The 25,741-nt window shown below is 36.4% G+C and overlaps 1 protein-coding gene and 1 long non-coding RNA gene across 15 annotated transcripts in view; one reads left to right on the top strand and one right to left on the bottom strand.

The window, feature by feature from the left end:
• Positions 1–25,741, top strand: part of EIF4G3 (eukaryotic translation initiation factor 4 gamma 3) — a 377,936-nt gene that overhangs the window by 264,166 nt on the left and 88,029 nt on the right. For all 14 annotated transcript variants that reach the window (XM_073233344.1, XM_036999821.2, XM_036999830.2 and 11 more), the window contains one exon: positions 24,522–24,610. In XM_073233344.1, coding sequence (XP_073089445.1) covers positions 24,522–24,610 — 89 coding nt within the window. The remainder of the gene's footprint in view (positions 1–24,521; positions 24,611–25,741) is intronic.
• Positions 1,917–25,643, bottom strand: LOC140848837 (uncharacterized). The gene is made up of 3 exons (XR_012130044.1): positions 25,430–25,643; positions 23,285–23,346; positions 1,917–2,478 (listed from the first exon to the last, which is right to left on the bottom strand). It is a non-coding gene; the product is annotated as an uncharacterized lncRNA (long non-coding RNA).

The following is a 25,741-nucleotide window of genomic DNA, read 5'->3' as shown; positions in this document are numbered from 1 at the left end:
TACCCATTGTCTTAATCTTCACAATAGTCAAGACACATCTCAAGGTGACCTCTGCTGTCATTGGAAGGTAAGGTCTGCCTAGAACAGTAAATTTTTTTTTTATTTTTTAAAACTTTATTTTGATATAGTACTATACTTATACAGAGAAGTTGCCCCCTAAAAATAGAACTTTCATATGCCCTTATAGATTTGTCAGTTATTAATATTTTACTTTTTTGTTTGCTCTTCATCACTACTTACATACATACTTTTTTCTAAACCGTTTGGTAGTCATTTCCAGACATCATGTTCTTTTATCCATAAATATATGAGTGTGTTTTCTAAATACAAGGACTATCACTAGTGCATTTATTAAAATCAGGAAATGTAGCATATATGTAATAATTATATAATTCAGAATTCAAAAAAGAATTTCACCAGTTGTCCCAGTACTGTCCTATGTGGCTTTCTTTCTCCTTATCTGAGATCTATTCCAGAATCATTTATAGGATCAAACATTTCATTCAGTTATCACATCTCTTTAGTCTCCTAATATCTGAATCAGTTCCTGGCCCTTTTTATGATCCTTCATGATCCTGACATTTTTGAAAAGTACACGCCAGTTATTTTGCAGTGTCTCTCAGTTTGTGTGTTTAATATTTCCTTCTGATATGATTCAGGTCATGCATTTTTGACAGGAATACTGTTTCAGTTCATTCTGCAGTACCTTTAGTTAACTGATTTTTTTTTTGGATTGTGTTCACATTTGACAGTACATTCTGTAGGGAAGTTACTCCAATAAGATCTTAATCATTATTAGAATTGGAAGTCTTCTCGATTTACTTTTACTTTGGATTTCTCTTATTTAAATGAGGCTGAACATTTTTCAAATGATTAATAGGCTATTGCCTTTTATTTTTTATGAACTTTTTTTTGTCTTGTCTTTTTTTTTTGGTATCATTAATGTACAATTACATGAGCAACATTATGGTTACTAGACTCCCCCCATTGTCAAGTCCCCCCACCCACCCACATACTCTATTACACTCACTGTCCATCAGCATAGTAACATGCTATAGAATCACTACTTGTCTTCTCTGTGCTATACTTCCTTCCCCATGCCCCCCCACTCCCTGTACATTATGTGTGCTAATTGTAATGCCCCTTTCCCCGCCTTATCCCTCCTTTCCCACCCATCCTCCCCACTCCCTTTCCCTTTGGTAACTGTTAGTCCATTCTTGGGTTCTGTGAGTCTGCACTGTTTTGTTCCTTCAGTTTTTTCTTTGTTCTTTTATTCCACAGATGACTGAAATCATTTGGCACTTGTCTTCTCCGCCTGGCTTATTTCACTGAGCATAATACCCTGTAGCTCTATCCATGTTATTGCATTTCCCAGAAGAGTCTTCCAAAGTAAAACTTTGTTTCAGGATGTATCTGTCTGTTACAGAGATAAGAGTTGGTATTTCAAAGGCATAAGGTCCAGACTCTGAGGTTAGCCTTTAAGGCCCGCTGTTAGTCATCATCTCCCCCTAGGTTTACTCTCTTTTGCCATTCTCCACACCTGTTTGGTAGGTGTTTAATGTTCACAGTGTTGACTTGGTGGTATTTTCTCAACGTAGACAATATTTAAAAACCTCAAATTTGATTTGTTCAGTGTATGACTATCTTCACAAAATTTTCTATTCTGATAATTCTTTGACTCCTAACACCTAAATATAATTATATAAATTCAGACTACTTGTAGGGTTTTATGAATATGATATGTATACATTTATCTCTCCAGCTCTCTTACACTTTCTTCAAGATTAGTAAAGCTGATTTGTTTTATTACCCCACAAAGCATTTATTGAATATTTATTTACTCATTTAAGCAAGTGAATAGGTTTTTGTTGGTGTTGGTTTGTGGGGATTTTTTTTTTAAGGGTATCAGACTATCACATCAAGTGTATTTAAAATAAGCCAATCTATCTCGTAGGAAAAATTTGTTGATTTTTAATAGCTATTAATGATTAGGTACTTACTATCTGTCAGACACTGTTAACTTCTTTAAATCTCACAACAACCCTCTTATCCTGTTTTATGGAAGAGAGGACAGAGGCACAGAGGAGATAATAATTGCTAAAGGTTACACAGTCAGTAAATGGCACAGCCAGCATTCAAAATTAGCTCATAACTACCTCAATATATCTTCTTTCACGTTAAACTAAATATCTTGTGAATAAATCTTAAACTTCAACAATCAGAATTTAAAATAATTTAAAATAGCCCTTGTGAGGTAATATATTCATTTATATTAGATATAAATATGATACATAAATTAACAGTTGAATAAACAGGTAGATGACAGGGGTTCAAAATTAAATGAACTTACCTTAAATAACTTTCAAGGGACAGCACAAGTGTCATCCCCAATCCATTACTTTATACCTCTCTCTCCAAGTTTCTACTGATTCCAGAATCCATGCATGTAACCCAGGCTGCACCTTAGTACCTAGGGCACTGTTTAAAAAAAAATTTTTAAGTCATTATTCGTGTGATAGCATTCACTATTCAGTGAGATATTTGATAACATCTGAAAACTATTAGGGTTTTTATAACATAACAATCATTAATAGTTATCATTAATTCAGTAATTAGCTATGAGTACCAGAGCTGTCATAAATTAGTAGCTATTACTTTTGAACATAGAATTCAACACAATTTTAGCGATATTTTAAATATTTAAATCAGTATGTCTTTTCATATAGGGGACACTTCCTAATTTGCACATATCACATTATTATGTCATATTAAAACACCTAAAAGCATGACTTTCCTGTAATGGTATAAGTGGTTCTACTCTAATTTTATAACCATGCCAACATGCAAAATGACACACATGGTATGAAAAAATGAAAAGGCTGCATATGATTGTATATATATATATGCCAACATTTTCTGTGACGATGAGTAAGAAATACTTAATAATGGTTTTCTCTGGGGATAGAGACCTGGGAACAAGATGGGAAGGAGAAGACTGTTTCATTTTTCTTCATTCTGCTATTTTCTTTTTGCCCATATGTATAAATTACTATTACCATAATTACAACCAAAAACAAGCTTTATTATAAATTTTGTGGTTAAGTTTCTTGGGTCTATGTCAAATAAAAATTATCTCATATATGTGAACCATGGATTGTCAGATTTCAAAATGTAGCTACCAGTCTGCTTTTGATAAGTCCTAATATTTTTTAAGAATCTACAATGCTTCATTTATTATTAACATCAATGATCATTGTTAAATAATATGAGTAGGAAGAATGGGAGTATTCCTCAGAACTTTAATTTTTGTGTAAATTCCATTTGTTCCAGGTCCATTTGTTCTCATGAAAAGAGAGTGTTTAAAAATTCCACTTGTTTGAATTTAAGGCTTAGTACTATTGACTTCAATAAATGTTTGAGCCACTGTAGTTGCAATAGATAGATGCTAATGTTTTCTTCTTTTCAAATTTTTTTTTTCATTTTGGTGTCATTAATGTACAATTACATGAGCAACATTATGGTTACTAGACTGCCCTCATGATCACATCCCCACCACATACCCCATTTCAGTCACTGTCTATCAGCGTAATAAGGTGCTATAGAGTCACTACTTGTCTTCTCTGTGTTGTACTGCCTTCCCCGTGCACCCCCCATTACATTATGTGTGCTAATCATAATGCCCATTTTTCCCCCTTGTCCCTCATTTCCCACCTATCCTCCCCACTCCTTTTCCCTCTGGTAACTGTTAGTCCATTCTTCGATTCTGTGAGTCTGCTGCTGTTTTGTTCCTTCTGTTTTTTCTTTGTTCTTTACCGCACAGATGAGTGAAATCGTTTGATGCATGTCTTTGTCCATCTGGCTTGTTTCACTGAGCATAATACCCTCTAGCTCTATCCATGTTGTTGCAAATGGTAGGATTTGTTTTCTTCTTATGGCTGAATAATAGTCTATTGTGTATATGTACCACATCTTCCTTATCCATTCATCTACTGATGGACACTTAGGTTGCTTCCATTTCTTGGCTATTGTAGATAGTGCTGCAATAAACCAAACTGGGCTGCTGCATTCTTAGGGTAAATTCCTAGAAGTGGAATTCCTGGGTCAAATGGTATTTCTATTTTGAATTTTTTGAGGAACCTCCATATTGCTTTCCACAATGGTTGAACTAGGTTACATTCCCACCAGGAGTATAGGACGGTTCCCCTTTCTCCACATCCTCATCAGCATTTGTTGTTGTTTGTCTTTTAGATGTTGGCCATCCTAACTGGTGTGAGGTGATACATCCTTGTGATTTTAATTTGCATTTCCGTGATGATTTAGTGATGTAGAGCATCTTTTCATGTGTCCGTTGGCCATCTAAATTTCTTCTTTGGAGAAGTGTCTGTTCAGATCCTATGCCCATTTTTTAATTGGATTATTTGCATTTTGTTTGTTGAAGTGCATGAGCTCTTTATATATTTTGGATTTCAACCCCTTATGGGATTTGTCATTTATGAATATATTCTCCCATACTGTAGGATGCCTTTTTGTTCTGTTAATGGTGTCCTTTGCTGTACTTGATATACTTTGCTTTCAGCTTGATATAGTCCCACTTGTTCATTTTTGCTTTTGTTTCCCTTGCCCGGGGAGATATATTCATGAAGAAGTCGCTCCTGTTTATGTCCAAGAGATTTTTGCCTATGTTTTTCTTTAAAAGTTTTATAGTTTCATGACTTACATTCAGGTCTTTGATCCATTTCAAGTTTACTTTTGTTTATGGGGTTAGACAATAATCCAGTTTCATTCTCTTACATGTAGCTGTCCAGTTTTGCCAACACCAGTTGATGAAGAGGCTGTCATTTCCCCATTGTATATCCATGGCTCCTTTATCATATATTAATTGACCATATATATTTGGGTTAATATCTGGACTCTCTGTTCTGTTCCATTGGTCTCTGGGTTTGTTCTTGTGCCAGCTCCAAATTGTCTTGATTACTATGGCTTTGTAGTAGAGCTTGAAGTTGGGAAGCAAGATCCCCCCTGCTTTATTCTTCCTTCTCAGGATGGCTTTAGCTATTTGGGGTCTTTTGTGGTTCCATACAAATTTTAGAACTATTTGTTCCAGTTCGTTGAAGAATGGTGTTGGTGTATTGATAGGGATTGCATTGAATCTGTAGATTGCTTTAGGCAGGATGGCCATTTTGACTATATTAATTCCTCCTACCCAAGAGCATGGGATGAATTTCCATTTGTTAGTGTCCTCTTCAGTTTCTCTCAAGAGTATCTTGTAGTTTTCAGGGTATAGGTCTTTCACTTCCCTTGTTAGGTTTATTCCTAGGTATTTTATTCTTTTTGATGTAATTGTGAATGAAATTGTTTTCCTGATTTCTCTTTCTGCTAGTTCATCATTAGTGTATTGGAAAGCAACAGATTTCTGTGTATTAATTTTGTATCTTACAACTTTACTGAATTCAGATATTAGTTCTAGAAGTTTTGGAGTGGAGTCTTTAGGGTTTTTTATGTACAATATCACGTCATCTGCAAACAGTGACAATTTGGCTTCTTCCTTACTAATCTGGATGCCTTGTATTTCTTTGTTTTGTCTGATTACCATGGCTAGGACCTCCAGTACTATGTTGAATAAAAGCAAGAAGAGTGGGCATCCATGTCTTCTTCTGGATCTTAGGGAAGAAGCTTTCAGCTTCTCGCTGTTAAGTATGATGTTGGCTGTCGGTTTGTCATATATGGCTTTTATTATGTTGAGGTACATACCCTCTATACCCATTTTGTTGAGAGTTTTTATCATGAATGGATGTTGAATTTTGTCAATTGCTTTTTCAGCATCTGTGGGGATGATCATGTGGCTTTTTTCCTTCTTTTTGTTGATGTGGTGGATGATGTTGATGGATTTTTGAATGTTGTACCATCCTTGCATCCGTGGGATGAATCCCACTTGATCATGGTGTATGATCCTCTTGATGTATTTTTGAATTTGATTTGTTATTATTTTGTTGAGTATTTGCATCTATGTTCATCAGGGATATTGGTCTATAGTTTTCCTTTTTTTGTGGTGTCTGCCTGGTTTTGGTATTAGAGTGATGCTGATGTCTTAGAATGAGTTTGGAAGTATTCTCTCCTCTTCTATTTTTTGGAAAATTTTAATAAGAATGGGTTTTATGTCTTCTCTAAATGTCTGATAAAATTCAGCAGTGTATACTTCTGGTCTGGGGATTTTTTTCTTAGGTAGTTTTTTGATTACCAGTTCAATTTTGTTGCTGGTGATTGGTCTGTTTAGATTTTCTCTTTCTTCCTTGGTCAGTCTTGGAAGGTTTTATTTTCCTAGAAAGTTGTCTATTTCTTCTAGGTTATCCAGTTTGTTAGCATATAGATTTTCATAGTCTTCTCTAATAATTCTCTGTATTTCTCTGGTGTCTGTCATGACTTTTCCTTTCTCATTTCAGATTCTCAATTCTGATTCTGTTTATGTGTGTAGATTCTCTTTTTCTCTTAATAAGTCTGGATTGGGGTTTATCTATTTTGTTTATTTTCTCAAAGAACCAGCTCTTGGTTTCATGGATTTTTTCTATTGTTTTAGTCTTCTCAATTTTATTTATTTCTTCTCTGATCCTTCTTATTTCTCTCATTCTGGTGACTTTGGGCCTCATTTATTGTTCTTTTCCCAGTTTCAGTAATTGTGACTTTAGACTATTCATTTGGGTTCCTTTTCTAAATAGGCCTGGATTGCTATACAGTTTCCTTGTAGAACTGCCCTTGCTGCGTCCCACAGAAGTTGGGGCATTGTGCTGTTGTTTTCGTTTGTGTCCATATATTGCTTGATCTCTGTTTTAATTTGGTCATTGATCCATTAATTATTTAGGAGCATGTTGTTAAGCCTCCATGTGTTTATGAGCCTTTTTGTTTTCTTTGTACAATTCATTTCTAGTTTTATACCTTTGTTATCTGAGAAGTTGGTTGGCAGAATTTCAATCTTTTTGAATTTACTAAGGTTCTTTTTGTGTCCTAGTATGTGGTCTATTTCTGGAAAATGTTCCATGTGCACTTGAAAAGAATATGTATCCTGCTGCTTTTTGGTGTAGAGTTTTGTAGACGTCTGTCAGGTCCATCTGTTCTAATGTGTTGTCAGTGCCTCTGTGTCCTTACTTATTTTCTGTCTGGCTGATCTGTCTCTTAGAGTGAGTGAGGTGTTGAAGTCTCCTAAAATGAATGTGTTGCATTCTATTTCCTCCTTTAATTCTGTTAGTATTTGTTTCACATATGTAGGTGCTCCTGTGTTGGGTGCATAGATATTTATATTGGTTATATTGTCTTGTTGGACTGACCCCTTTATCATTATATAGTGTCCTTTATCTCTTGATACTTTCTTTGTTTTGAAGTCTATTTTGTCTATGATACAAGTACTGCAGCACTTGCTTGTTCTCCCTGTTGTTTGCACAAAATATCTTTTTCCATCCCTTCACTTTCAGTCTATGTATGTCTTTGGGTTTGAGGTGAGAGTCTTGTAAGCAGCATATAGATGGGTCTTGCTGTTTTATCCATTCTATTACTCTGTGTCTTTTGATTGGTGCATTCAGACTATTTACATTTAGGGTGATTATCGATAGATATTGACTTATTGTCATTGCAGGCTTTGGATTCATGGATACCAAAGATTCAAGGGTACCTTCTTTACTATCTACCCATCTAACTTAACTCACTTATTACACTATTACAAACAGTCTGATGAGTCTTTATTTCTCTCCCTTCTTTTTCTTCCTCCTCCACTCTTTATATGTTAGGTGTTTTATTCTGTACTCTTTTGTGTTTCCCTTGAATGATTTTGTGGATAGCTCATTTTATTTTGCATTTAGATAGTATTTGGATGGTCTGCTTTCTTTGCTGTGGTTTTATTTTCTCTGGTGACACCAATTTAGCCTTAGGAACACTTCCATCTAGAGCAGTCCCTTTAAAATACACTGTAGAGATGGTTTGTGGGAGGCAAATTCCCTCAAGTTTTGCTCATCTGGAAATTTTTAATCCCTCCTTCAAATTTAAATGGTAATCTTACTGGATACAGTATTCCTGGTTCGAGGCCCTTTCATTTCATTGCATTGAATATGTCATTCCCATTCTCTTCTGGCCTGTAAGGTTTCTGCTTAGAAGTCTGATGATAGCCTGATGGGTTTTCCTTTGTAGGTGATTTTTTTCTCTTTCTGGCTACTTTTAATACTCTGTCCTTGTCTTTGATCTTTGCCATTTTAATAATTTTATGACTTGTTGTTGTCCTCCTTGGGTCCCCTGTGTTGGTAGATTTGTGGCCTTCCATGGTCTGAGACTTTTTCCTTCCCCCACTTGGGAAATTTTCAGCAAGTATTCTTCAAAGACACTTTCTTTCCCTTTTTCTCTCTCTTTTTCTTCTAGTACCCCTATAATGTGAATATTGTTCCACTTTGATTGGTCACACTGTTCTCTTAATATTCTTTCATTCATAGAAATCCTTTTGTCACACTCTGCTTTGCCTTCCCTGTATTTCTATTCTCTGATTTCTATTCCATTAACGGTCTTTTCCACCTCATCCAGTCTGCTCTTAAATCCTTCCATTGTTTGTTTCATTTGTGTTATGTCCCTCCAGAAGTTATCCCTTAGCTCTTTAATATTTCTCTGTAGCTCCACCAGCATGCTTATGGCTTGTATTTTGAATTCTTTTTCAGGAAAATTGGTGATTTTGGTCTCACCAGGCCCTGTGTCTGGTGTTTGAGGGATTTTGGACTGAACAAGTTTCTTCTGCCTTTTTATGGCGATGGAAGTGATTGCTGGCGAGTGGCGCCTGTGTCGGCTGGGAGAACAGTGTTCCTTCCTGCTTGCTGGTCACCTTGCCCATCTCTGCTGCCTATGTTAGTCAACTGCATACAGCGAGCAGTCTCTTGGTTAATCCCCTGGGCTACCTTGTGCAGGGCAGGTCTCAGAATGGCCTAGGGCACTGTGGGGTTCTCAGGTGAACAGTGTCTGTTCTCCCATGTGAACGGCGCCCCTTCTTGTGTTCTGGACTCTGCGCCATCCTCTGCTGCCTGTGCTGAGCAACCGCACAGAGGGAGCAGCCTCTGGATTGATACCCTGAGCTGCCATGGGTGGAGTGGCCCTCGGGATGGCCGAGGGCACTGGCAGTGGTTGCAGGTGATCAGGGTATGTTTGCCACGAGAACATGCTTCCTGGACTCTGTGCTGATTTCCTCTGCCTGTGCCATTCAGCCTTGTGCAGGGTCATCCTCTTGGTTAAACCCCTGAGCTGCCATGGGTGGGGTGACCGTTGGGATGGCCTAAGGCCCTGGCAGGTGTTGCAGGCTAGCAGCACGTGTTCACTGTGACAATAAAACCCCTTCTTGCTTTCTCTTCTCCCCTCTCTGTGCTGTCAACTGCAGGCAGGGTCAACCTCTGGGTCTGGACTGGTTAGCCACTCACTGGTAAAAGCTCCTGTGTGGTTGTTGTGGGCGGAGCTGCTCCACGGCTTCTCTGCAGCAATTGCGGGTCAGCCGGTTGAGGGGCTTCAGAGTTGTGTAGCCACCCACGGGATTAGGGCAACTGAAGTTCCGTATAGTTCCCAGTCTGCTGGGCTGAGTGTGCCAGGACGATCTTGTCCACCTGTTAAACCCTGGTCCCTTTAAGAGTTTTAAAGCACTTTTGTCCCAGGGCATCCAGCTGTGGGAACCTGTTCACAGTCTTAGTCTCAGATTTTGCTTTTCCATTCCTCTAATATCCAGTACGCCATACAATATGTGTCTCTGCTCCTGTGCACATTTCTAGAGCTGGTTATTTCCACTCCCTCCCCACTCTGATTCTTTTCCTCTCGCCGGTGAGCTGGGGTGGGAGCAGTGCTAGGGTCCTGCCGGGTCCCGGCTTTGTATCTTACTGTTTTTGTGAGATGTTGAATTCTCACAGATGTAGATGTAACCTGGCTGTTGTACTGTGTCTTCTGGTCACTCTGTTAGGAATAGTTGTATTTGCTGTATTTTCAAAATATATATAGTTTTGGGAGGAGATTTCCTTTGCCCTACTCATACCACCATTTTGAGAATGTCTTCTTCAGATTTTGGTAAGAGATTCTAGATCTTCTTGAAAATTTGAGCCTGTTTTTAGGTGATTTATAACTTAAAATACTTTCCGATCACACATTCTGATTCATATTTTGGGATACGTGGAAGAATATTCATATTGATACCTGTCATAGATAACCAAGAATATGGCTGGCTAAGGATTGGTCTTTATGATGTGACAAAGAGAGAATTTGATATATCAATACCTAACTTTTTGGTAGAAAATCTAGAATTATTTGATTAGTAGGTATCAATCAATTAATAGAGTAATAGATTCATTCATTCAGGTGATGTTAATTTTTATTTACTTTCTAATAGACTCTCTTCTGACCTCTGGGATACAGAGATGACTTTCTCTGTGAGCTTAGAGAGGGACAGATGTGTAAATTTCTCTTAAATGTTCACATCTGTTAGGCTGTGTTGTACTACTCATAGTGGTTCCCCCATATTAAGTTTCAGTAGACTCCTTTGTACTTTGCAAGTACTGGCAATGTGTACTCACTGGTGATCAGATACGGGTTTTTTTTCCTATCCAGTTTTATATATTCATGGCAATGAGTTGTAATATCGTATTTAGAGATGAAAAGCATTGAGCAGACAGGAAGATAACTACTTGTGTTGCAGTCTGTTTTCTGATTAAATTACGTATTCTGTAGTGATGATGTTTCTTCATATACTAGATTTACCTTAAATTGCAGTCTATTTTGTGGTAAAAGTAGCACAGAAAACATTTATTAAAATGCAAAAAATGCCTAATGCCTTCCAGAATGTGCAGAAAAATATAATACAGAAGCCTAGAAAATATGCTAATAATCTCATTGGAGTCATGATTGCTCTCACTGCTGACAGAATTGCCTAATGGACTGCCCTCTGCTGAGCTTTTTGAAACAAACCTTCTATTTGGGGTTACTTTGCCATTTTATTTTCCTAATGATGTGACATATGGCATTGGGGTAGCAAACAGCATCATTCTTCACATTACCCTCCCTTGTTTAACTCTACATCCTCTCCTGCTACAAACACAGAAGACAACCAAAATGAAAATAAAGTTGAATTCTCATGAGAATTCAAATGAGAAAGTACAGGAACAAGATAAGAGTTGAGAGTCAGGGAATTGTGTTGGAAAAACAAGGACTTTGGAGTTACATCTGTATTTTCATGCTAGCTTCACCCCTTACTTTTTCTGAGATTGGGGCAAATTAGTTGACCTGTCTGTATTTCAATTTTATCATCTCTGAAATGGAAATAATATCATAGTATCTACCTAACACAAAGAGGCTGAACCAGCGTTTATTGTTGTTGTGGAGAGATATTAATCTTGGACTTAATTTTGATTTCAGGGCATTTATTCATAACAGATTTTCATAGAACATCTGATATGGGTCAGATACTGTATTAGATGCTGTATAGATTATAAAGGAGACCATAAAGATACAGTCTTTATCTTCAAAGATCTCAAACTCTAATAATGCATTCTTAACTTGTATCCCTATCTTTGTGTTGAATAGCAAAGGTACTTTATGTGGGTTGGTGGTAAATTCTCTTAGCACTAGTAGGACAGGAAGTGGTCCAGCTGTTGACCAGAAGGTAGATGCTAAATTTCTAGCTTTGGTATCTCAGAAAGTAGAGAAACACATGGTCTTAAAGATTGTAAGGCCAGTAGTGATTTCATTCTTATGCAAGAGAATCCATTTTAAAATCTGTAGGTTTTAAAGTGGCACATTGATAAGTAGGGGAGACTTATCAAAAGAGACTTTATGAAAGACTTTTCCTTGTTAATTTCAAATTAATTAAGAGAGAAAATCAAAAGACAGTGATGTGAAAAGGTTACCCTATCTGTTGCCAACTGCAGGTTAAAAAGGAAAAAAAATCCAATAGAAGAGTGGGTAAAGGATAAATATGAGAAATTAACAAAAAGAGCAAATAGCCAATAAAAATAGGAAATGTTCACTAGTGAGTTTGGAAATAATTTTTTAAGTAATAATTTGGCAAATGCAATATCAAGTACTTCTGAGAATGGAGGAAATCCATCACTCATGTATTTATGATAGGAATGTTAACTGCTTTTACCTTTTGGAACTAAATCTGACAATATCTATAAAAATATATCTGTGTGTATGTGTGCTTTTTTATCTGGTTTTAGAAATAAAAGTACCAGTATGCAAGGGTTTAAAAGTGTTTTTTTGTGACAAGAAAAACAGCAAAAAATGTCTTTCATGATAATGGTACGTATACTATGGAATATTGTGTAGCTGATACATGAATTAAATTGATTTGTATGATAACCTGGAGAGATTTTCATAATAAATGAAAGAACAGTAAAGCATTTTTCAAAATTATTTGTGTAGTATAACCCCACTTTTATACTTAGAATAGACCTATATATTTGATTATGATTATTTGTATGAGCTATAAAAGTATGGCAGATTATATGTCAAAGATTGTTAACACCTCAGCCAATGAGAATTCACTTGTTGGAGGGATGGATGTTAACTTTATGTTTGTTTCTATTGATACCTTTGTCATTTTAAGAAAGAAGAAAAGATAAAAAGCAGCGAAAGTTAGGAAGAATAAGCCCTTAGAATCCCATTATTAAATATTTCTTTTCTTAAATAGAAGAATACATGCTATTTTAAAGTATTTAGAAACTATCATTTTCTAGGAGTTTCATAATAAACATATGAATATCCTTATTTTTTAGCTACTTTAGAAATTACCCGGACCATTTTAATATCTTTATTGAGGTATAATTACATAAAGTTAACATATGCATATTTAAATTATTTTATTAGTTTTGACATCTATGTATACTCAGGAAACCATTACCTCCATCAAGGTAATGAACATACTTATCACCCTAAAATGTTTCCTCATGCCTCCACAGTGTACTACCCTCACTCCAGTTCCCAGGCAATCACTGATCTGCTTTCTGTCACAATGGGTTAGTTTACATTTTTTTAAATGTTCTATAAATGAAATTAGGAAACATGAACTCTTTTTTCTGGCTTCCTTCCTCAGCAGGTTTATCCATATTGTTGCATATGTTACTAGCTCATTTTTTAAAATTGCTGATACACTATGGATGTACCACAATTTGTTTACCTATTGTTGGACATTTGATTGTTTCCAATTTGGGGTTATTACAAATGAAGTTGTGAACATTCATTGTACAAGTCTTTGTATGGACCTGTGCTGTTATTTCTCTTGAATGAAGTGGCTGGGGTATATATAAGTATATATTTAATTTTTTAAGAAACTGCAAATTTCCAAGTATTTATGTCATTTTACAATCCCTCTAGTGATACATGAGAATTTCAGGCTGTCCTTTTCCTGGTGAATTTCCTTGGTACCTTTTCCAAAAATACGTTGCACCTATCTTGGATTCTGTTTTTTTCCATTGATGTAGTTTTCTTTCTTGGCACTATCATGATCACTGAGGCTTATAATAACTCTTGAAATAAGATATTAAAGTCTGCCAGTTTTATTCTTTTTCAGAATTGTTTTGGCCATTATACATTATTTGCTTTTTTATGTTAATTTTAGAGGCAGTTCTTTTTTTACAATTTTTTTTCTACAGAAAAGCCTATTGGAATTTGATTGAGTTTGTGTTGAATCTTTAGATAGAATTGACATCTTATGACTGAGTCTTCTGACTCATGAATATGGTATATTTTGACACTTATTTAAATCGTCTTTCAGCAGTGTTTTGATTTGTAATGTACAAGTCTTCTGTAATTTTGTCAAATTTATTTTTTTGATGCTATTGTGAGGGTACTTTTTATTTCAATTTCTTATTTTTCATTACTAATACATGGAAATAAAGAGGCTTTTTGGTCTTCTGCAACCTTGCTAAAATTCACTTACTAGTTTTTTAAGCTTTTAGTTTTTTATAGTGATTCCTTTGAATTTTGTATGTAAACACGCATGTCGTTTCTAAACAGAGATAGTTTCACTTCATTCCTAACTGGATGCATTTTTTATTTTTTTCTTGACTTACTACACACTAGCTAGAACCTTTAATACAATGTTGAATGGAAGTTGAGAAAGTAAACATCCTTGTCTTGTTCCTGATCTCAGGGAGAAAGCATTCAGTCTTTAACTATTAAGTATGTTAGCTGTAGGTTTTTTAATTGTCTGGTTGGGGAAGTTCTTTTTTGTCCCTGATTTGCTGAGAGATTCATTATTTCATTCAGGGATACATACTTTTATCAAATGGTTTTCTTGGCATTTCTTGAGATAGTCATGGTTTCCTTTTTTTGTTTATTTATTACTTGCTTGATATTACTTGATATTTGAATATTAAACCATCTTTGCTTTCCTAGAATAAAACTTGGTTATAAAATATTTTTTTTATATATTGTTAGATTTGATTTGCTAAAATTTTATTTAGGTTTTCTGTATCTAAGTTTATGAGGGATTTTGGTCTGTAGTTTTCAGGTAATTTTCATGTTTGGGTATCTGGATAATGCTTACCTCATAGAATAAATTGTTAAGTAGTCCCTCTTCTTCAGTATTCTAGAAAAGTTTGTGTAGAATTGATATTGTTTATTTCTCAAATGTTTAGTAGAATAGACCAGTGAAGCCACTAAAAAAAGATGTTATAACCTGAGAAAATCGATCAAAACTGCTTTGTAACTGATACAGGTATGAGAATTAGACAAAACATTAAAAAATAGTTATTAAGTACAATTATAACTGCGTTTCACATGTTCAAAAAACATGTAATTAATTAGAAAAACATAGTTAATAGTACCAGTAGACAGAAAATTAGGCTGTAGAACACTTGAGCAGCACAATCAATCAACTTGACCTAATTGACACTCACTAAACACTCAAACAGCAGATATACAAATACAAATGGAAAATTTACCAAGATAGACTCAATTGCGGTTTCCAAAACAAGCCTTAAATTAAGTTCAAAGGATTCAAGTCAAAGTAGATACATCCTCTGATCTTAAAGCAATTAAATTAGAAATTTGTTAGGAAAATATCTCTAGGAAATCCTGCAAATATTTGGAAACTAAATAAAATGCTTCCAGACGATTGGATTAAAGATGGCAGCATGAGAGGTGAGACAGAGACCTCCTCCTAAAACCACATATAATATGAAAATATAATTAATACAACTAATCCTGAAAGCGCAACAGGAAAGAAGGCTGCACCAGATTGCCTACACCTGGAGAACAGAGCAGACCTCACAGAACAGGGTAATATACCAAAGCTGTGACCTGGCAGGACCCAAGCCCTTCCTCCACCCCAGCTCACTGGCAGGAGGAAGAGAAACACAGCGGGGAGGGAGTGGAGGCCTGGGACTGCTGAACACTTAGCCATGGTGATCTGTTCTGGGAGCATGAACCTACATTGCATGGTGCTCTGGTGATTAGTGGGGTTGGAAAGCAAAGACAGATGGAATACCTAGAGAGACAGAGATTCTAGCTGCTTGTGGAAAACAGGAATTCATATCCAGCTGATCTGGGAAGGCAGTCTGAGAGACTTCCTTACAGTGAGAGGGCTGCTAAAGGGGCAAGGATTGCACAGAGCTTACTGCTCAGGAGAAAGGACAGGTAGACAAAACTGTCCAGGTACACTCTGCCCAGCCGATTGGGAACTTAAATGATCTAAAGGTACTCCATCCCCCTTGCTGGCTACGCAACTCCAAGGACCCCCACTGTGTCTTCCTCCTGGCTACCCTGTGCCTGGATCACAAACCAGCAGCCCCTGCCCTAGTGTCAGGCCAGCCAGAGGGAAGCTCCGCCTATGACAGCTATAAACACAAAGCATAGAGGCTTACACCTGTGTGTTTGGCCCACTGATTCTGGCAGTGGAGACAAGCATAGTAGCCAGGAAGCAGGAAACAGCTCTTTCCTCCCCCCAGGCACCAACACACCACCTCCCTGCGACCCCGGACATCACTCCAGAGACTGAGCAGCTCCAGAGAATAGAGTTTCTGGGCACTAGAGGGTGTCACATACAAATACGAAACATTAAAGGACCCAGTTCAAAGCAAAAGCTCAACACCAGAGAAAGGACCAAGTGAAACTTAATTAATATATCTTCCTGAAAGAAATTTCAAAATAAAAATCATAAACATGCTCATGGAGCTACAGAAAAATATTCAAGAACTCAGCACTGAATTTAGGATGTAGATCCAATCATTGAAAAGCACAATGGAGGGTATTAAAAGCAGATTAGATATGGTGGAGGAGATGATAAATGAAATAGAAACTAGGGGAGAGGAATACAACAAAGCTGAGGCACAGAGAGATAAAAGGATCTCTAGGAATGAAAGAACACTGAGAGATCTGTGTGACCAATCCAAATGGAACAATATTTGTATTATAGGGGTACTAGAAGAAGAAGAGAGAGAAAAAGGGATAGAAAATGTCTTTGAGGAAGTAATTGCTGAAAACTTCCCCAATATGGGGAAGGAGATAGTCTCTCAGGCCATGTAAGTGCACAGATCTCCCAACACAAGGGACCAAAGGAGGACAACACCAAGACATATAATAATTAAAATGGCAAAGATCAAGGATAAGGACAGACTTTTAAAAGCAGCCAGAGAGAGAAACAAGATCACATACAAAGGAAAACCCATCAGGCTATCATCAGACTTCTCAGCAGAAACCTTACAGGCCAGAAGGGAGTGGCATAATGTATTTAATGCAATGTAGCAGAAGGGCCTCAAACCAAGAATACTTTATCTGGCAAGATTATCATTTAAATTTGAAGGAGGGTTTAAACAATTTCCAGATGAGCAAAAGCTGAGAGAATTTACCTCCCACAAACCATCTCTACAGTGTATTTTGGAGGGACTGCTATAGATGGAAGTGTTCCTAAGGTTAAATAGCTGTCACCAGAGATAATAAAAATGGATAGACAAAGAGTACAGAATATGATACATAATATATAAAGAATGGAGGAGGGAAAAAAGGGGAGAAAATAGATCCTTTAGATTGTGTTTATAGTAACATACTAAGTGAGTTAAGTTAGACTTACATAGTAAGGAAGTTACCCTTGAACCTTTGGTCACCACGAATCTAAAGCCTGCAATGGCAGTAAGTACATACCTATCGATAATCACCCAAAATGTAAATGGTCTGAATGCACCAATCAAAAGATACAGAGTCACTGAATGGATAAAAAAAATAAGACCCAACTATATGCTTCCTACCAGAGACTCACTTCAAACCCAGAGACATACAGAGACTATAAATTAAGGGGTGGAAAAAGATATATCATGCAATTAATAGGGAGAAAAAAGCAGGTGTTGCAGTACTTGTATCAGACAAAATAGACTTCAAAACAAAGAAAGTAACAGGAGATAAAGAAGGACATTACAGAATGATAAAGGGGTCAGTCTAACAAGAGGATATAACCATTGTAAATATCTATGCACACAACACAGGAGCACCTACATATGTGAAACAAATACTAACATAATTAAAGGAGGAAATAGAATGCAATGCATTCATTCTGGGAGACTTCATTGCACTCCAAAGGACAGATCAACCAGACAGAAAATAAGTAAGGACATAGAGTCATTGAACAACACAATATAACAGATGGACCTAAAAGTCATCTACGAAACTCTACACCCAAAAGCAGCAGGATACACATTCTTCTCACATGCACATGGAACATTTTCAAGAATAAATCATATAGTAGGCCACAAAAAGAGCCTCAGTAAGTTAAAAATTTTAATTGTACCAACCAACCTCTCAGACCACAGGGAATGAAACTAGAAATAAATTACGCAAAGAAAAAGGAAAAGCCTACAAACACATGGAAGCTTAACAACGTGGTCCTAAATAAGCAATGGATCAATGACCAAATAAAAACAGAGATCCAGCAATATATGGCAACAAATGACAACAATAATTCAACAACACAAAATCTGTGGGACCCAGCGAAGGTGGTGCTAAGAGGGGAGTATATTGCAATACAAGCCTACCCCAGGAAAACAGAACAATCCCATATGAACAGTGTAAACTCTCAATTAACGAAACAAGAAAAAGAAGAACAAATGAGACTCAAAGTCAGTAGGAGGAGGAAAATATTAAAGATTAGAGCAGAAATAAATAAAATGGAGAAGAATAAAACAATAGAAAGAATCAATGAAAGCAGGAGCTGGTTCTTCAAGAAAATAAACAAAATAGATAAACCCCTAGCCAGACTTATCAAGAAAGAAAGAGAATCTACACATATAAACAGAATCAGAAATAAGAAAGGAAAAAGCACTATGGACACCACAGAAATACAAAGAATTATTAGAGAACACTATGAAAAATTATATGCTAACAAACTGGATAACCTAGAAGAAATGGACAACTTTCCAGAAAAATACAATCTTCCGAGGCTGACCCAGAGAGAAACAGAAAATCAGGACAGACCAATTACCAGCAATGAAATTGAATTGGTAATCAAAAAACTACCTAAGAACAAAACGCCTGGACCAGGTGGCTTCACTGCTGAATTTTGTCAAACATTTAGTGAAAATCTAATACCCTTCCTCCTCAAAGTTTTCCAAAAAGTAGAAGAGGAAGGAATACTTCCAAACTCATTCAATAAAGCCAGCATCACCCTAATACCAAAACCAAGCAGGAACACCACAAAAAAAGAGAAAATTACAGACCAATATCCCTGATGAACATAGATGCAAAAATATTTACCAAAATATTAGCAAACCAAATTCAAAAATACATCAAGAGGATCATACACCATAATCAAGTGGGATTCATCCCAGGGATGCAAAGATGGTACAACATTCGAAAATTCATCACTATCATCCACCACATCAACAAAAAGGACAAAAAACACATGGTCATCTCCATAGATGCTGAAAAAGCATTTGACAAAATTCAGCACCCATTCATGATAAAAACTCTCAACAAAATAGGTATAGAGGGCAAGTACCTCAACATAATAAAGGCCATATATGACAAACCCACAGCCAACATCATACTGAACAGTGAGAAGCTGAAAGCATTTCACCTAAGATTGGGAACAAGACAAGGATGCCCACTCTCTCCACTTGTATTCAACATAGTTCTGTAGGTCCTAGCGCTGGCAATCAGACAACACAAAGAAATAAAAGGCATCCAGATTGGTAAAGAAGAAGTTAAACTGTCTTGTTTGCAAATGACGTGACATTGTACATAAAAAAACTCTAAAGAATCCACTCTAAAACTACTAGATCTAATATCTGAATTCAGCGATGTTGCAGGATACAAAATTAATACACAGAAATTGTTGCACTTCTATATACTAATGATGAACTAACAGAGAGAGAAATCAGGAAAACAATTCCATTCACAATTGCATCAAAAAGAATAAAATACCTAGGAATAAACCCAACCAAGGAAGTAAAAGACCTATACTCTGAAAACTACAAGACACTCATGAGAGGAATTAAAGAAGAGACCAATAAATAGAAACACATCCTGTGCTCATGGATAAGAAGAATTAATATTATCAAAATTACCATCCTTCCTAAAGCAATCTTCAGATTCAGTGCAATCCCTATCAAAATACCAACAGCTTTCTTCAATGGACTAGAGAAAATAATTCTAAAATTCATGTGGAACCACAGAAGACCCTGAATAGCCAAAGCAATCCTGAGAAGGAAGAATAAAGCTGGGGGAATTATATTCCCCGACTTCAGGCTCTACTACAAAGCCACAATAATCAAGACAATTTGGTACTGACACAAGAACAGATCCATAGACAAGTGGAACAGACTAGAGAGCCCAGATATAAACCCAGGTATATATATGGTCAGTTAATACATGGTAAAGGAGCTATGGACATTCAGTGGGGAAAAGACAGCCTCTTCACTAACTAGTTTTGGCATAACTAAACAGTTACATGCAAGAGAATGAAACTGGATTATTGTCTATCCCTATACACAAAAGTAAACTGAAATGGATCAAAAGCTGAATGTAAGTCATGAAAGCATAAAACCCTTAGAAGACAACATAGACAAAAATCTCCTGACTATAAACATGAGCAACTTTTTTCTGAATGCATCTCCTTGAGCCAGGGAAACAAAAGCAGAAATGAACACATGGGACTACATCAAACTTAAAAGCTTCTGTACAGCAAAGGACACCATGAACAGAACAAAAAGGCATCCTATAGTATGGGAGAATATATGACAGATCCGATAAAGGGTTGACATCCAAAATATATAAATAATTCACATGCCTCAACACCCAAAAAGCAAATAACCCAATTAAAAAATGGGCAAAGGATATGAACAGACAATTCTCCAAAGAAAAAATTCAGATGGCCAACAGGTACATGAAAAGATACTCCACATCACTAATTATCAGGGAAATGCAAATAAAAACCACAATGAGATATCACCTCAGAGCAGTTAGGATGGCCAGTATCGAAAAGACTCAGAACAACAAATGCTGGCAAGGATGTGGAGAAAGTGGAACCCTCCTACACTGCTGGTGGCAACGTAAGCTCGTTCAACCATGTGGAAAGCAGTATGGAGGTTCCTCAATAAACTAAAAATAGAAATACCATTTGACCCAGGAATTCCACTCCTAGGAATTTACCCTTAGAATGCAGAAACCCAGTTTAAGAAAGACATATGCACCCCTATGTTTGTCGCAGCACTATTTACTATAGCCAAGAAATGGAAGTAACCTGAGTGTCCATCAGAAGATGAATGGATAAGGAAGATGTGGTACATATACACAATGGAATATTATTCAGCCATAAGAAGAAAACAAATCTTACCATTTGCAACAACATGGATGGAGCTAAAGGGTATTATGCTCAGTGAAATAAGCCAGGCAGAGAAATACAAGTACCAAATGATTTCACTCATATGTGGAGTATAAGAACAAAGAAAAAAAAACTGAAGGAGTAAAACAGCAGCAGACTCACAGAACCCAAGAATGGACTAACAGTTACTAAAGGAAAAGGGACTGGGAAGGATGGGTGGGAAGGGAGGGATAAGGGGAGGGGGAGAAGAGAGGGGCACCATGATTAGCATGTATTATGGGGGGCACAGGAAGGACTGTACAACACAGAGAAGACAAGTAGTGATTCTACAGCATCGTACTATGCTGATGGACAGTTACTGCAATGGGGTATGTGGTGGGGACTTGGTGATGGGGGGAGTCTAGTAAACATAATGTTCCTCATGTAATTGTAGATTAATGATACCAATAAAAAATCGAATCATTCCCAGTTGTAACAGTTTTGATGCGGCACAATTTTCTGGAGTCTGTATTCCATTCGTGAGATGAGAGTTGAAAATGGGAACTTCTTCTAACATTATGGAATCCTCTGCATAAGTTCTAAATCCTCTGTCAGAGAGACAGAGAATCATCCTAACACCCAGTGATTAAAATGATTAAACTTGTCTGTGTACCAGTATTTTTCTGAATTTACACATTAGTCACTTCATAAAAAGAGCTATGAAGAAAAACATGATTATTCTGCCAGTAATGTAAAAATTTGCAAAATTCTTGAAATCATAGTTTTATATTTTTGTTTGCATTTACTTATTTGATATTTTAAAGTAGTAGAAATAAAATATGCCTCTAAGACTTGAGTTCTTATGGAGATAAGGAGACTGCTTTGGGCATCTCTAAGATCAGATGATTACAAATCTCATACAGAGACTGTCACTTGTCCTGTGGTGCTTTAAACCTCATAGTTACATTAGTGCAGTAAAAAGGGCCTAATCTCAGGTATAGACATTGGGAATAGATGAAAAAGGAAAACAAATCTGAGACAGTGTCTTAAATTTAATTCCTTTATTCTTACTAATTTCAGTGTTAATTGCCCATTAAGTCAGGGAGTCATTTTCTCTGTGTCCCTCCTTCTTTCATTCCTTATCTCTTCTCCCCAACACCTGAAATTTACTGTACCTCTCTGTCAATAGTGGTGGGAGAGGGGATGTTTATCACAGTCTCACTAGACACAGTGTATGTGTGTATCTGTTCAGTTTTTTAAAGGACTGAGTATGTCCTAAAGAGATGTGGTTTAAGATATGGAGGCAACCTAAGTGTCCATCAGTAGATGAATGGATAAAGAAGATGTGGTACATATACACAATGGAATACTATTCAGCCATAAGAAACAAATCCTACCATTTGCAACAACATGGATGGAGCTAGAGGGTATTATGCTCAGTGAAATAAGTCAGGCAGCAAAAGACAAATACCAAATGATTTCCCTCATTTGTGAGTATAACAATGAAGCAAAACTAAAGGAACAAAACAGCAGCAGACTCACAGACTCCAAGAAGGTACTAGTGATTACCTAAGGGGAGGGTTGGGAGAGGGCGGGTGGGAAGGGAGGGAGGGAGAAGAGGATTGAGGGGTATTATGATGAGTACACATGGTGTGGATGGGATCATATGAAGACAGTGTAGCACAGAGAAGACAAATAGTGACTCTGTGGCATCTTACTACACTGATGGGCAGTGACTGCAATGGGGTATGAGGGGGGACTCGATAATACGGGTAAATGTAGTAACTATATTGTTTTCCATGTGAAACCTTAGTAAGAATGTATGTCAATGATACCTTAATAAAAAAAAGAGAGATGTGGCTTTCTCTCACCTTTTTTTGTGAATTACTGCTTTAAATCCAAACTTGAAATAGCCACTTGAATGGAGCAAATAATAATTCCTGCTGCATAAGTAGCTATTTTTTAAAAAGCTTATTAAGTATATTGCATTAACCATGAAGAAATATTCTGTTAAACATTTTGGGGTTGTGTACTTTTGGTATATTCTTGCAAAGAAGCTTATCTACATCTTTGGTTTTGTTATTTAGAGGAAACAATTTCTGGGTTTATATTTGATCCCTAAGAATCCTCCAGAAAGTGGTGTTCTGCTTTTCCATGAATGGAATTTAGAGCTGAATTCATACATATATGAAATAAAATTTAGAATGAAATGTATAGCTTCCCCAAACTGTAACTCTTAAAATGGATTCTGCCATGGAAGCAGAATTAACGACAAGCATTTTGGAGAGATGTCCATAAAACAGACTTTATATAAAATGAAAAAAATCCATGAAAAATGAACAGACCACTACATACTTCTATACATACATTCATATATTCAGTATAAGACCAAGAACAATAGTAAATTTAAACCCACAGTTTAGTAATAAACTCACAATCAGTTTATTATATACTAAACTTCATGGTTACTATAATCTGAGTTACTTTGAGAAAATGGTTCACCTTTAGTAGTCCATAAAGGAAGAGCAGCTGGTGTAACAATATTTTCCTGTTCATTATGGTCTCTGAGGAGAAGGATGAAGAAAAATTGATTTGAGGCATGCATACCAAAGGAGTTTACTAATATTTTTTTGATGGTGCAATAATTTTGAGAAGAAAAGTGTTAAATATCTCCTTTTTCTTATTCTCAAAAATAGCATGTGTTCATATTCTATTGTAATTCCAAAAAAGATCTGAGGTTGTCCCAGAGAGATTGGTTTAGTCTAAATGAAAGATCTTGTATTTCTATAGGCAATCAGATTAGATGGTACCCTTCTGCTTTGTATTTACTCACTTTTGATAATGTCTCTATTAAGTGGTCTTCTTTGACTTTCACCCCTCTCCATCTGCCTGTAATACCTCACTTCTATGTGTAGACTTATGTTGCTTTCTGTAGGATCCTTTTAATCTATTTGCTATGTAGTCTTTAAATTGCCTTGAAATTGTACATTCAAGTGTTGAATGATTTTGTGGAATAAGCCAAATAAATTTTTTAAAATCCTTTGTAAGCTTAATTTTCCATCTAGAACCTCTGATACAATAGAATAATTCAATAAAGATCTGTTTTCTTTCTGGATTTTCACCCCAGCAGTACGAAAGACTAGGCCAACAGTACAGATCTGAAATGAGAACTAAATGTTAGTGCTGCCTATATAATGAAATCTTTACTTAGGAAAAGGAAAAGTGTCCTTTTGTTGTCTAGAAAGCTCTAAGAAATGGAGTCTGAAATTTATTTTTTGTACCTTAAAAGGACCCTTAGATATCATTTAATCTCACTCTTACACTTTATAGTTGAAAATGCAGGGGACTGAGAAGTGTGTGACTTGCTTCAGATCACATAGTTGAAATAATAATAGAGGCAGATGCAAGTCTAGAATTGGCTAGTAGACCAATTTCTTGTATAGATACTCACCGCATCCTGAGTCAGGTGCTTAGGTATGTCCTGACCATAAAACAGGAGGAACGCAGGCCACTGGCTGGAAGGCCATGCAAACCGATGCTAACGATCTGTGCCTGAGACATTTGCCATTGCAGTCTCTGGCCACAACTACACAGTTGTTCACTTGATCATCCATCTTCTCCTCAGTATGGGTGAAGCCCTCTTTTATTCTGCTAAATTTGAATACAGGTATCCTTTAGACCTGATGTTACCAAACATGACTTTACAGTGGGAAGTAATGAGCCTAATCTTGTGTTTCAGCTCAGACAGCTATAACTGCACCAAAGATGTGGAAGAAACCAAAAGATCGGACCCGAATCACTGAAGAGGTATTAGAGGCAGAATTGGAGGTAAGGGGCAGCAGTAAATCTCTTTAACTTATCTTCAGAGCAGTGGTGCATTTTTTAAGGCAAGCATGGGTGTCTTTTTTGAGATAACTGTTCTCCAAGTTCTCCAAGCAGAACTTGATATTATCAAGCTCAAAGTCTGAATTTTTTAATGTCCATTTGCAGAATTTTAAAAAGACTTTTAGTAGCATGTTCAGTTTTGTTGAGTTCTTGTCTTTCTTTCAAAATTACCTCTTCTTGAAGGGCAAACATAAGTTACTGTCTAATTTTTAGTTAACTTCTCAGTCCCCTGAATTTAATTTTTCCTTATATTAGCCAGATGGAAAGACTAATCTGGTAAAGAAAAATGAAGATAGTTTTTTCAAATTCCCATTAGCAATGGTGGTAGAAATCATCACATACATTTTAGGGAAATTCATTTTGAATCTGTCATAATTTAACTGCATCCTAGTAACATAACTTTTCACATATGGTTTGCCTAATTGAACTAAACCATACCAGATTTTGCTGTAGGTTACAGCTCACCAAGTCCAGGAGATAATGGGAGGAAAAAACAAGGGCAGAGTTAGTCCTTGGGAGTGCTCTAACAATTTTATAGTCTGTAATTTTAATATCCCTCATGTTATATACTGAAGTTTATAAATAAAGAGCAATAAAAACAATCTGTATGTTGCCTTTTATCTTTTTGAACTCATATTTACTTTATTAAAATAACTTTTTATTGACTGTTTAAGATGATAGATAGTATTGAAATGTAGAAGTTATTTCAAAATAATTTGAAATGCATTTATTTCATAAGGCTTTTCTAATTGTAATTCTTACCCTCTTCAAGCAGCTCACAGTATCCTCTGTTACTTCTCCCTGTCCTGTCTGTCACTGCTCTTACATGATGCTCTGTTGATGTCACAGAGCAACCTTAGCAACCACTAAAATGTTTCTTGGGTGTGATTTCATTGTGGTTATCAGGGCGTCAGAACGGGCAGTAAGTTACAGAAGTGCAGATAGTTGCTGTACTCCTTTTGCAGCTGATCAAGAAAATGTTGCTCCTGCAGAGAATAAAATACCTTCCAGAGGTAGGGGAATTGCGTACATCCCTGGTATGACTCTAAGAGCTTCATAAATTGGTTTCTCTTT

The sequence above is a fragment of the Manis javanica genome, chromosome 4, assembly GCF_040802235.1.
Source record: "Manis javanica isolate MJ-LG chromosome 4, MJ_LKY, whole genome shotgun sequence".
NCBI classification, from domain to species: Eukaryota; Metazoa; Chordata; class Mammalia; order Pholidota; family Manidae; genus Manis; species Manis javanica.
Note: the sequence above shows the minus strand (reverse complement) of the source record. Positions and strands in the feature narration are given on the sequence as shown.